This window comes from Aspergillus bombycis (assembly GCF_001792695.1).
Source record: "Aspergillus bombycis strain NRRL26010 chromosome Unknown contig00062, whole genome shotgun sequence".
Classification (NCBI taxonomy): Eukaryota; Fungi; Ascomycota; class Eurotiomycetes; order Eurotiales; family Aspergillaceae; genus Aspergillus; species Aspergillus bombycis.
Window position 1 is genome coordinate 1 of NW_019170064.1, and position 13,294 is coordinate 13,294.

General features: G+C 47.2%; 4 protein-coding genes across 4 annotated transcripts; 2 read left to right on the plus strand and 2 right to left on the minus strand.

The window, feature by feature from the left end:
• Positions 1-1,790: 1,790 nt before the first annotated feature.
• On the plus strand, positions 1,791-3,219 carry ABOM_007975 (cytochrome P450; the record flags this gene model as incomplete). Its single annotated transcript, XM_022535104.1, has 4 exons — positions 1,791-1,935; positions 1,999-2,067; positions 2,127-2,714; positions 2,798-3,219. 4 exons carry the CDS (start codon positions 1,791-1,793, stop codon positions 3,217-3,219), a joined length of 1,224 nt encoding a protein of 407 aa, XP_022387685.1.
• A 188-nt stretch (positions 3,220-3,407) lies between these two features.
• ABOM_007976 (phosphatidate cytidylyltransferase) lies at positions 3,408-4,700 on the minus strand (the record flags this gene model as incomplete). The annotated part of the gene is made up of 1 exon (XM_022535105.1): positions 3,408-4,700. The coding sequence occupies one exon, from the start codon at positions 4,698-4,700 to the stop codon at positions 3,408-3,410; it is 1,293 nt and encodes a 430-aa protein (XP_022387683.1).
• Positions 4,701-5,243: 543 nt separating this feature from the next.
• On the minus strand, positions 5,244-9,549 carry ABOM_007977 (type I polyketide synthase; the record flags this gene model as incomplete). Its single annotated transcript, XM_022535106.1, has 5 exons — positions 5,244-7,653; positions 7,694-8,491; positions 8,548-8,878; positions 8,924-8,964; positions 9,017-9,549. The coding sequence occupies 5 exons, from the start codon at positions 9,547-9,549 to the stop codon at positions 5,244-5,246; spliced, it is 4,113 nt and encodes a 1,370-aa protein (XP_022387684.1).
• A 2,318-nt stretch (positions 9,550-11,867) lies between these two features.
• Positions 11,868-13,000, plus strand: ABOM_007978 (Zn2/Cys6 DNA-binding protein; the record flags this gene model as incomplete). Its single annotated transcript, XM_022535107.1, has 2 exons — positions 11,868-11,992; positions 12,043-13,000. 2 exons carry the CDS (start codon positions 11,868-11,870, stop codon positions 12,998-13,000), a joined length of 1,083 nt encoding a protein of 360 aa, XP_022387686.1.
• Between the last annotated feature and the right edge of the window lie 294 nt (positions 13,001-13,294).

Consider the following 13,294-nt stretch of genomic DNA (forward strand, 5'->3'; position numbering starts at 1 on the left):
CTATATTTTTGGCTTAACCGTGGTTAGATATAGAAATTCTATTAATCTAGCTATAACCTAGCGGTTAGGTATAACTGACCCCATTAACCTAACCTAACCTGGCCAAATATCAGTCTACTAAATATATAAACAAAGTTATTCTTATATATTTCTTAATAAAGATATTATACTGTATATTTTTAATATATACTATATATTATATATTATATATCTTCTCTATATATTCTTTTATATACTATATTACATAATATTTATAGATATTTTTCTTATCTAGATCAGATATACTATATAAAAAATATATCCATAGTTATTAGATTAATATATATTCTTCAGTATTACTGTACTGATATCGAGAGACTTTATTATTATAATTTATTAAATATTGAGTCTCTCAATATTATTGCTTGGATAATATTCTATTGTTGATAATATTTACTGCTCTTAATATTACTGTAGCTAGTATATTATCTGTTGGTACTGCACTAGGCCGGGGTCCGTAACACTAGTTTACTATCTAGTATATTTAATAAAGATTAACTGTCCAACTTTTGGCTTAACTATAGTTAGATATAGAAATTCTATTAATCTAGCTATAATCTAGCGGTTAGGTATAACTGACCCCATTAACCTAACCTAACCTGGCCAAATGGCTGTCTAATAGCAGCTACTATTCTATTATATATTTAATCCAACTGTATATATTCTAAAAGGAATTCTGTCCAAAATCGGCCAATCAGTATCTATTCTTGGCTCCAGTTCGATCAATAACAGTAGCAATGGCCCACCCCTTCTGGATTAGGCTTGCCCTGGGCGCTTTTTCGCCGTCTATGAGATCAAGGCAATTCTGATCGAAATCCTCCGAAACTATGATATCCGTTTGAAAGATGGGATAAAACCAAAAACATGGAGCCGGGAGCTGCTCGTAAACCCCGACATTTCTACAATGATTGAAATTAAGAAGCGTACATCTTGAGTTTATTGGTGGGAAGAGATATGCATAACCCAGTCTATGCTCATGTTTAATCATAAGATAATTGAAAAATACCAGATCCGCGTGGTGGTGCCGCCTAGACTCTAGAACAATAGAAAGTTGAATAGGGAACTATGCTAATGATATGCCAATGGTTTTACCTAACACAAACTAGTGATCGAATTTAAGTATATGCCTAAAATAGGACATACCCAACCATGTCGCTCTAAATGCTACGTCCTTTTACGTTGCTGCATATTACACATCGATCACACAACAGGACGGCTGATAAGCCATCCAGAATAGGCGTAGTGGAATCGCCATCTTTATATTCTGGCGACTTTTATTATTCCAAGCTTGTGGGACCTTTTTACTTATAAAGTCCCTGTGTCTTCCGCAGCAACCTCCCAAACTCTTTCGTAAGTCGAGAGTTATCCTTCACTCTAAAGATCCAAAATGTTCTAGTACACATCCTCTTTTACCTTGCCGAGTATATCCTCACACGTTCTCGCTTCATTTTGTCTTTTGATAGTGTTCTTAGTTGTGTGCCTGCAGCAACGCTCTCAAAGACGCCGTCTTTCTATAGCCAATCCAGGAGGATGGCTTGGCCTATCTGCTATAGGAGCAAAAGCAAGTTTTGTTCAAAATGCGAGAGGAGTTTTCGACAATATCATGACCTCTTCCGGGAGGCAAAACTTTGAAGTGAATTCCGAGTTTGGTCCCCTGACAGTCTTACTCTCGGAGTTTACTCAGGAGATTGGAAATAACCCAAAATTCAGCTTTTCTCGCTTTATGACGCAGGTGAGAATAGTCATTACTTATGGAGCGGGAACTCGAACTGAGATGTGAGAAAATTGTCCAGCATACGATGTCAAATTATCCGGGCTTTGAGGTGTTTTCGGAGGGTGCTCACGATTCTGAGCTTCTCAAGAGGGTCATTCGGTCGCATCTAAGCAAAGGTCTAGGTAAGGAAGCAATATAATCTCCGAGACATACCTACAGCTCTTCGAACCTGACTTCTTGTATAGAAAGTTTGACCGTACCTATATCAGACGAAACCACTTTTGCCATCTCTCAAACATTCACGGATAGAAAAGGTACAGTTGTAAGTTTGTTCTTGTGAGTTAGGCTGCGTCTAATACGCGGGTGATGTTAGATTGGCATGCTATACCTTTGAAACATATGGTTATGGAAATCGTGGTCCGTATCTCGTCGCGCATTTTCACGGGCCCAGAGCTCTGTCGTGATCCTGAGTGGCTGCAGATTTCTATTCAGTATACTATCAGTGCCATGCGAGCTGTGCATGAATTACGCCGTTATCATCCTTTGGCTCGCCCTATCATGCATTGGTATCTCTCGTCTTGTGGAGTGCTGCGGCGGATGATTGAAAAGACTCGCATGATTATGAACCGTGTCATCGAAAACCGACAGCTAGAACAATACAGAAAAGGAAGAATAGATCACAATGATGCTCTCGAGTGGTTTGAACAGAACGCGAAAGGTCAAGCTTATGATCCAGCGATTACCCAGCTTGTTCTAATGTTTGTCTCGGCCCACACGACCACAGATCTGTTAACGCAGGTCATTTTGGATCTAGCCAGGAACCAGGAATGGATCGAACCCTTACGTGCAGAGGTCCAGGCCGAGCTTGCAAAAAACGGCCGGGGAGGTTTCTCACCACATAATCTCAAGCTCCTCGACAGCGTGATCAAGGAAACCCAAAGACTCAAGCCCATCGGTATCAGTATGTTCAATATGCTTCAATTACCATCGTTCTGGGTATACTCCCTAACTCATAAAACCATGATGCTTACTTCTATTTTAAAGCCAGCATGAGGCGCATTGCAACAGAGACTGTACAGCTGTCAGATGGTACCAGCATTGCCAAAGGGACATCTTTGATGGTCCTAGCAGATCGGCACTGGGATCACTTCCTTTACAACGATGCGAATCGATTTCAGGGCGACAGATTCCTTCGCAAGCGAGCCGAAAGAGGGAATGATGCTGCGGCGAGCCTGGTCGGTATCAGCCCTGACCATCTCGGCTTTGGATACGGGCTTCATGCCTGTCCAGGTCGGTTCTTTGCTGCACTCGAGGTCAAGATCGTCATGTGTCATATCCTACTAAAGTATAACTGGAAGCTTCCGGTAGGGGAGGATCCACAGCCACAGAAGTTAGGGGTCTTCCTAGATTCTGATCCAGTGGCCGTTGTAAACATCCAGAGACGTGATGAGGAAGTGAAGCTATAGCTCAAGGGCCATAATCATTGCTCATTGCCAGGAATACACGTATATTGATAGTCTCAACTTTACAGTCAATATAGGAGACCCGATACACATATTCTTCTTTGTTCAAATATAGAATAGAACGGCAAGCGACCGCGCGAGAATGACATACCCTCGACTCTTCGGCCAGATAACCCAGAAAATGCGATGGACTAACGTCTTCCGGAGGCCGCCTTCTGTCTTTTCTCGATAGCATATCTCCAACTCCTATTGAAGCCTGCGGTAATGGCGCTTTTTATGCTTTGGGTGAAGCTCGGCCACCTTACTGTCTTCTGAATTGCGCGTTTAATCTCCTGTCGAAGGTCGTTATCCTGGGCTAGTTGTACGTCGAAGGAGCCAGGAAGTCCCTGTCCTGATTCCTTGTTGCCCTCATTGTCAGCTTCGTGTGGAATAGGGTGGTTGATTCCTAGTGAAGTCCCCAGTCTTCTCTCAGACTGTGAATAGACCTTTGCACGAAAAGCGCTGGGGAGATTCCGGACCAAACGTCCACGAACGGTGGGATCCAAATTTTGCTGAAGCTTACTGCTCCTAGCAAGATTTATGATAGCCGATTGGTAGCTGATAGTCGATATATTGCTCATTGCCTTCAGCAAAGGATTATAAAGCTTCCGAAAGTCATCCAACTGGTGCTCTATCATGTTCTGAACCTTCTGTGGATTGTCACCTCCTACTGACATCCGCGGGTCGCCCAGGTATGATATACCTGCTATCGTTGTATAAAGCTCTTGCTCGGTGAATGTCTCTGGAAGCAGTAAAAGTGCAACATTAATTGCAGACAATAGATTGGCTTGGTTAGCCTCTTGCACGCGTGAGTTATTCCAGATAGTTCTTGTAGGCTTCTGCAGCCGCCCAGCAATATAGAGGGTGTCCCAGGTCAATAGGTCTCGGCAGATAGTATCCATATTGGTAACACCGTACTTGATAAGAGTTCCATTCACTGTAACGAAAGGATGAAAGTATACCCCGGCCCCAAACGCGTCTTGACACTGTGCTACTGCAAACTTCCCTAGGTTGCCTAGTCCCCCGTAATGATCTCTGTACTGCTGCAAATTGAGCTCATGCCACTGTTCTGAGGACGAGACTCCGAAAATAAAGTCTATCATTGTCTCGTTTCCTCCCTGCATCTGCTTGATTGCATTGGGAGGGTCCACATGGATAATGGGACCCGGACAGGACGACTTGGCGCTCTGCGGAAATACGCCTGAACCGTACGCAAAGGCATATGCCATTGGTGCCTCAAACTTGGCGACAATAGCTTTCAGCTCATTCGCAAACAATTCATCACATGATGTAGGTTCGGGCCCGGACGCTTTCTCTCGCATAGCATGATGAAGCCCTGTGGTGAAAGGACGAGCCCGATCGCTCAGGAAGTGGAAAGGGGCTTCGATACAACACCTTCCCGAGATGCCTCCGCTGAAAAATCGAGGGCGAACAAAGATAACCATGATATACTATGTACCTCCCAGGTAACGAGCAAACAAAAAAAATAAAAAAGATTGAAATGGCCAGAGAGAGTTATGTGGCAGCAGGAAACTGTCGATGAATACTTTGCTTCACAATAAAAATTCTTCTGCGGCGGTGTGACAGTGGATTATTAAGGCAGACTACTAACTAGTAACGTATTCGGAAAGCGAGCGTTCCACGTAACCGAGCGTTCCAACCCCGTATCCCATATAAAAGAGTCCTTTTTATATTCCAAATATCCCAACAGTGATAAATATCCAATACTTTATTTACTAATATACTTTATATATTAGATCTTAGAGCTTTAATAGACCTTTTTTAATATACTTTAGACTGTTATAATATAGGATTTAATAAAATATACAATAATATATGCTGCAGTTACTATATTAAGAAATTTATAGAGATAAAGAGCCTTATATCTAGTCTATTAGATAATTATATAGTTTAAAACTCTTGGTACAAGAGTACTGCTTCTCTGGACTTCTTGTTATTGAGATATCCAATATATAAAAGTGGCCATTTTATATGGGATACGGGGTTGGTAGGCCAAGGAAAGGACCGTTACCGATGGCCTCGAGAACGAATTTGGTCGCGCCTCCTGTGCCAGCGCCTACCTCAAAGATCTTGGCCCTTGGGTAGACGTGTGTGAACTGGGAGACCATTCTGCCCAAGGACTCGTTGTAAACCTGAAAGCCAAGCCCATATTTGTAAAACTCGTCCAGCAAGCCGTCCTTCATCATATGTTCAATCATCGTTGACTGACGTCGAACGGCAGATGGAAGAGCCTCGCCCACGGTTCTCACCAGGCGGAAATCCACGGAGTCAGCATGCGCTTCGAAGAGAGCATCGATCTGTGTCTGGGTGTCATTACGCCACTCTGACTGGATATAGGGATGCTTTCCGGCATCAACGAGAGACAAGGTCCAATTAATCGAATCCCGCAGGCGTTGAAAATGCCACTCAGGCTTTGTCCAGTCTGCCTCAGTAAGTTCGTAGATCCACTTTCTGTAGTAGAAGAAGGCAAATCTTTCACGAACAATGCCAAGCTGCATGTCATTCGTTGATGGTTTCAGTTCGCCAAGAGCCAGTTCCCCATCTGGAGCTGCGACGCCGAGCTTGTTGTATGAGAAAACAGTGCGATCGTCGGAAACCGTGGCCATCGAGACGGGCACAACAGCAGCGCCTTGGACCTGGATCATAGCGTGTTGCTCGTCCGCGCTGAGTATGTCTAGATTGCCACGAATCGAGTCGACAGTGTTCGCCTCAGGGGCAAGGAGTTGAGCTCGCACCGGAAGCTGAACTGAGTGCAAAGGTAGGGTAGCACAGAGTTCTGGATTCACACGGATACACTCGAAGATCGTTGGGACGTGCAAAGACCACAAGCGTCCATCACCAGGCGCCGAGTATGCCAAGATAGCACTCTGGAAAGCCACGTCAAGCAGCGCGGGGTGAACCATTAACCCTTCAGATTCATCACCGTAGTCGAAGCTAGATATCAGAGCAGTAGCCTGATTGAGCTTGCGCTTCAAGTTTGCCATAGTGCGGAAAGAGTCAGAGTATCCATACCCAATGGTTGAGAGGGAAGTATAGAATCTCTCCGAGTCGGTCTCGGTCATATTCGAGTCATCCAGCTGGATTGGTGGCAGGACCGACATCGAAGGCTCACCGAAGATCACGTTTATTGTACCGCTGGCGTTGACTTCAAGGTCTCGCGCCGACTTGATAGCAGCGGAGTAAACGGAGAATTTCGCTGCCCGAGTTTTCAGATTCGATTTGCTTGGAGTAATATCCGTTAGAGTTACCAGAGTCTCAGCGGCAGGATCGGATTCGCCTCCAAAGGTGATGGCTTTTCCGATGACCAGATCTCGCAATTCGATCAATTTGATAGGCCTGTTTCCAATGATATACTTGGTTGCCTCAAAGGCCATGCTGGCGTAGCCAGCTGCTGGAAATACCGGCTCACCCTGCAGCTTATGGCCCGTCAGCCAAGGTACCTCTGGGATTTTAAGCACATTCGACCAGCGACGCTCGAGCTCAGTATTGTCAACATGAGGTACACCGAGCAGCTCGTGGAATGGGTCCGATCGACTTCTCATCCTACGTGCGATGCGAGACTCCTGCCAGTGGGTCTTTTGGTCCCAGTGGTAGGAAGGCAGACTAGTGGCGAGCTTGGCCTTCGGAGCGTCAAGGAAAAGTCGCTCGAAGGCAGCGAAGTTAACAGCCTCAGGGCCGAATTGGGTCCACATATAGCCCAGACCATCGGCGAATGCTTCAATATCGTTGAGACCTCTGTACATAACACCGGTGTAGGGAAGGTTGAGGCCAGTTTCGGCAATGTTCTGCTGTGTTGGGCCCTTGAGAGCAGCGTGAGGCCCAATCTCGATGGCAAGAGTCGGCTTCTCAGCTCGAGCTGCTGCCGTCACAGCTTCATAGAAGGAGACTCTGTGTACCATGGTGTTACGCCAATATAAATCTTGAAGTAGTGTAGTCGGCTCCATGACCTCATCCCCTGTCACACTGGAGTACCAGGTCACAGAGGCATCGCCGCAAGCCAGCATATGGTGTGAGTGGTAAGCGGTGTCGACCTTAAGTAGACGTGCGAACTTCTTTTCCTCTTCGAAGACAGCCTTGACCTCAACGATAGCATCTGCATCGCCCGACAAGGTAACGCTTGCTGGGGAGTTGTGTGCAGCGACCGCGACACGTCCAACAAAGGCGTCAAGCTCAATCACTTTAGTGGCATCTTCGAGAGATGTTCCAACAGCAAGCATAGCGCCTTTGTGTCCGCTCGATCCGCCTGCAAGCTTCGCGTAAAAGCCACGGTAGTAGGCAATTCGAATAGCATCCCGGGCATTGATGAAGTTTGCAGCATATGCCGCACCAATCTCACCAGAGGAGTGACCCACCACAGAACTTAGCATAATCCCGGCGCTGCGCAAGAGGTCAACGAGCACAATTTGGACTGCTGTACACAGCGGCTTCGGTGATACAAGACGACTTGGCATCAAGGAGTAATTGGTCAGCAATTTTCCAGGTCGGTCGGTCTGTAGCTGGCAAGGTTGCCAGGGCACCATCAAGCTCCTGCAATCGGCGGCGAACAAATTCGGAGGAACGTATTAGTTCAGCACCCATGGCTGGCCATTGCGCGCCCTGACCAGTGAAAACACCAAAGACCTTTGGGGGCGTTGAACTCGATCGGACGCCAATGTTCGCGTCCGACTTATCCTCGTACTCTTTGAGTCTGAGCTCCATCTTCCGGATCAAGCTTTTGACGTCAGGAGCCGAGAATGCGATTTTATGTGAGAAAGTAGAACGACGCTGCTGGAGTGTCCAGGCAAGATCCCGCATGTTGACTGGGTTGGTTTTTAGATAGTCCAAGTGTGCCTGCAGACTGGAAACGAGCGAGGTGTTTGACGCTGCGGAGAAGACAAAGGGAGTAGCCGGTACAACCAGGGCGCTGCTAGAGTTGTCAACCTGTGCTTGGTAGCTCTCCAAGATGGCGTGAGAATTGGCGCCGCCGAAACCAAAACTATTCACACTTGCCCTTCGCACAGCATCTTTAGGCAGGACAGGCCATGGCATTGCATGAGTTGGAACCTGCAGGCCCTGAATGAAAGGTTCAATGCTCGGGTTAAGGCGATTGAACAGCAGATTAGGGGGAATGACGCCAGCTTGAAGGGATAGCGACGCTTTGAGTAGACTGGCTATTCCAGCAGCACCCTCTGTGTGACCAATGACGGTCTTGATCGACCCAACATACAAAGGATCACTGTCAAGTCCTCCAAAGATGGAGTGGATTGCGGCTTTTTCCTTAGGGTCTCCTACCTTGTACCGGTACCACATGCCTCAAAAAACTGGGGTCTGTCGGCGGGATTTGCAAGGTCAAGGCCAGCTCGAGCATAGGTGCGGCGGATAAGTGCAGCTTGCGCCTCCGAGCTTGGTACAGTGATTCCCTGTGTGCGGCCATCTTGGTTGATGCCAGTCTCACGGATGATACATTCGATGTGGTCGCCATCAGCAAGAGCATTGGTCAGCTTCTTAAGAACAACGGTCGCGATACCGTCGCCGCGAGCATAGCCGTCAGCATCAGCATCCCATATGCGGGATCTGCCTGTGGGCGACAGCATGTGCATGTTACTCTCGGCCACATACATTTCTAGAATCCGTTAGCTTGATCGCTCGGTGTGCAGAATTAGCTTACCAGGGCCTAGAAGCAGAGTACTGCCACATGCAATAGCAACTCTCGAGTCGTTAGACCGTAGTGCTTGAACAGCATTATGCACAGCGATCATACTCGAAGAGCATGCTGTGTCGATAGTCATAGACGGTCCACGCCAATCGAAAAAGTAAGAGATTCGGTTTGAAAGAATTGCGCGCGATGTGCCCGTCGCAAAGTATGTTGGCATCTCTGAGAAGGCTGGTTTCATGGTCCCCTCCCATAACACCAACATAGACGGCAGTGTCAGAGCCACGTAAAGACTGGATGGTGTGGCCACCAGCTTCAAGGGCCTCGTAGACAGTTTCCAGCAAGAGGCGCTGCTGAGGGTCAATGGACTCAGCCTCACCTGCACTAATGCCAAAGAGGTTGGCATCAAACTTGGTAAGATTCTCCTCCAGGGTGTAGGAGTGTAGAACATTGGACGTGCCATGGTGATCCCCGTCTCTGTGGTACCAGCCTCGCACATCAAAACGTTCTTTAGGTATCTCCGTCAAGATGTCACGTGGACTTTCCAGTAGCTGCCAGAGAGCAGCAGGAGAATTGGCAGCACCGGGGAAACGGCAACCGCTGCCAACAATAGCGATGGGCTCGGATCGTTGATAATCCATATTGTACAAAGATGAATGATATAATATGTGAAATGCAGGGAATAACAAGTTCGACGACGTTGGAACCAAATGCGAGGACCCAAGTAGGTACCACGTCCTTCTTAAGAGTATAGAAATTTTATGGAGCGAGCGATATCATGGAGCAAGATATTGACCCTAAAAGCGATTCCATTTTCATTGGCTGTTAAACATCCGAAGCGGCAAGCCTTGACAGCCTCAAGTTTACACCATCCCTATGATGGATCCTTTTCCCAACAGGTGAAGGATCTCGATCGGTTAGAATACATGGCTTAGGTGTTAATAAGTCGAAGGATCTGGCTGACTTGCGAGGTCCTTGAAAAAGGAATTAGAAACCAACACACATGTCTTGTTGGGTGCCAACGAGAGCGAACGTGATTCCCGAACGATTGGCTTGCTTTGACCTCAGTTCCTGTGACAGGGGTTGGGAAGAGCGATTGGCCCTCGAGCAGAAGATACAGCACAGTTATACAGAGCGCGACATGGTTACATTGCAGCACAATTTTGAGCTTGAGCACAAGTAGACCTTAAAAAGATCCGTTCTGATCTGTAGCCGGATCCGCCCCGATCAGTTGAAAGTGGCAATTGTATACCAAATACAGTGTGCTGTAGATAACAATGGTTAAAGATAGATTCATAAAATACAAAACTACTTTAGTAGATCCTCGGAAAGGTCTGTGCGGTCTTGCGTGGGCCGAAACTGTTCATGCGGTCGGTCATGAGAGTCAATGCGAGCTAATTGGAAATCAGTGCGACGGCCCGACAGAGTGGAAGCCAATTAGCTCTATAGGAGACCTTATTTCTTTCCCCACCTAAGCGCAGTGAGGGGCAAACACCAAACAGGTTATTAATGCTTCGCCCAGAAAACAAGGCTTATCATGCCAGTGCTCGGATATACCCGTGTTCTTCGTTTCCTTGTGCTCACCACTAATCGAAAGAGAGTAATCCTTAAAACGGCTTCCTTTATGGCGAAATTTCGCAAACAATAAACAGGAAAAGTAAAGACATTTCTGAGCAACTTCCGGTCTGCTATTTTCTTTGGATCGTTTCATAGCACGGAGCAACACAAGCGTGGCAGCTAGAGTTGGCCGCTGGGCCCCGGTCACTCGGAAAAGAGTGGTGCTCCAATGTTACATTCTATCCCTGTATGAGTGATGTATAATGACTGTGCCGCAATCAACAGAACAATATTTGGCTGGTCTGAGTGTGGATCTGAATTGAAGCAGGAGGCCAAAAGCAGGAGCCCTTTGTCCTGGGTTGTTTCGCCGACTAAAAGCCTCCAACATGGAACAATTACTGGCCAACAATGATGCTCTTGCTCGGAGGGGTACCTCTTGTCAACCCCTGATCAAATGCACCCCTAACGCAAGAGCGCCTGGAGCAAATACATTTCAATGTTCAGACTTAAATGCACACCATCTATGGAACAAATAGCCAAGAAAACAGAGAACTTATTGTTTCCCCAGAGACTGGAAATCAAGTCACTGGTATCAATGAGTATCTTTCTCTTTCGAAGTATATTTATTAGAGCAATCGCAGTCCCCGGTAAGTATGACTAATTTATTTGGGCAGTGGTATAGTTATGGTCTAAAATCTGACAATATACGAGGTATACAGGGTATTTATGGTTTGTTAATTTGTATTCTGTATCGCACTTGACCGTAGTTTTATATGTTGGATTGGTTTGACCGGGGTATGGTATGGAGTCGAGAGGTTGATCCGCAGTGGCCAGACCAATGATCAACACGGGGGAGCTGGCCGTCATAGGCCCGTGGAGACAGGAAGGAAAAATCTCTTTTTCGTTCACAATCTACACCCACACAAGCCGCAAGAAAAAAGGAGAAAAACTGGACCATGTTGGGGTCCAAATTGGTCGGAAGGGAGCCATACATTTCCTGGGTTGAGTTAGGTATCCTGGTTCCCGGGACAGGGGTTGGGAAGAGCAATTGGCTCTCGAGTAGAAGATGCCGAAAGAACATCCCGTGCAAGGCTCGCAAATCATGCCAGATCGTTCGACTTATTAACACCCATATTTAGACCAGCATCTGCGCCACCGCTTAGTAGCGGTGTTAATAGGTCGGAGGATCTAGCAAGTCATGCCAGATTATTCGACTTATTAACACCTATATTTAGACCAACATCCCTGTCACCAACACCCATCGAGCGATGCACCCCCTCGTGGAGCCGAACAGCGATCCCGCGTTGCTACCGGGAGAGGCATTGGGCCTTGGGTGATTATGTATACGATAGTAGATAAATTACTATTCACATACCGACTATTCTGTCACATGGCTCCGCTCATGACACCTGCTGTTGAACCAAGCAAATGGAAAGCAGTTCGACCAGACCAACGCCGGCAAAACGAGCCTCATGCGATCGCTGTCATCTTCAGAAAATCAGATGCCCTCGACCGGATTCCGACGATGTGAGCAGCTGTGCCCGATGCCGATATCTCGGGATACAATGTGTCTATAGCGCGCCATCACCAAGGGGACGGCCAAGCGGAAGCAGGAAGTCGACCAGCAACAGCTATAGAACGCCGGAGGTACCTCTTCTGCCCCGGCCCTCGCAAACTACCCCGGAACCAATAGACAACCAGGAAACGATATCTGACGAGCTCCGATCAGTACTGGTGTCTCAAAATTATGGCTATCCGGCAGGGACCTGGTTTGAGTCGGATCCATGGTCCTTGTTAGGGACTGCAGCTGATAGGGGATCATTCGCTGATCTTACCATGGAAACAGCATCAACATACACCCCAAGCGCCTCATCTGCTGAGCTATCCCACGATGACATTTTCACAGATTCGATGCAGCAGCTGGCAGCGCTAAGTTGCAGCCTCTATACGCTTCACACCACGTGCCGCAACGAGATCGCCAGCCTGGGGCTCCAGCCCCAGCTCGTCTCTCATACGAACGCCTTCAATTCCTTGGCGACTTTACTGAGAGCCCTACCGAGCCTTGACGAATACGAGATATACACGGAAGCCTGTCTCGCATCAAAGAGTTTGCTCCTGGTCATGTATCGGCTTCGGCTCTTCGACTCCCCGAATGATGAGGTTTTACCGGCTGCCCTGCAGCATCTTCTCTCTGCGTGTTATGTCCAACTCCTCCACGTGCATACGATTCTGGTCAGGCTTATGTCATATGAGGCGTCGAACTCACCGGACTTTCATCAAGGCGACCCCTTCTCCTTCGCCCGGCTTCGTCTGGTGGTCATCTACTACCTTGTCAAGCATCTGCTGGAACACCTGCGGCGTGGCTATGGTGCATATGGTCTGACAGTGGCACGGTCGGGCTATCAGCCAACTACCAATACAGGATCTCACGAAATCAGTCAGGCTGAACACAACCTATGGAACGACCTCCAGGAGTTGGAAATCTGTCTTTCCCCAGGATTACAGATGCCTTCGGCTCATGAATCTGCCGAGTAGCTTGTAATGACTTTCTGTTGAACTTTATGGCGAGCTAACGTATTCGGTGAGCGAGCCCGCCACTTTCTCTCCCACAGCGCACCCTACATTGATTTGAGACCATTATTTCTCACCAACAACAATAAATACATTCAATAAATTAAGTACTGGTACGACAAGGGCATTGAGGCCTTCTATGCCCGAGTAGACTGGCGTTTGGCCAGGTTAGGTTATGGCTAGGTTATATATATATATTGTACCGTCTGTATTTAAACGCGGGTTGTAACTGTATCCAGAGTTATAGAATACTACAGT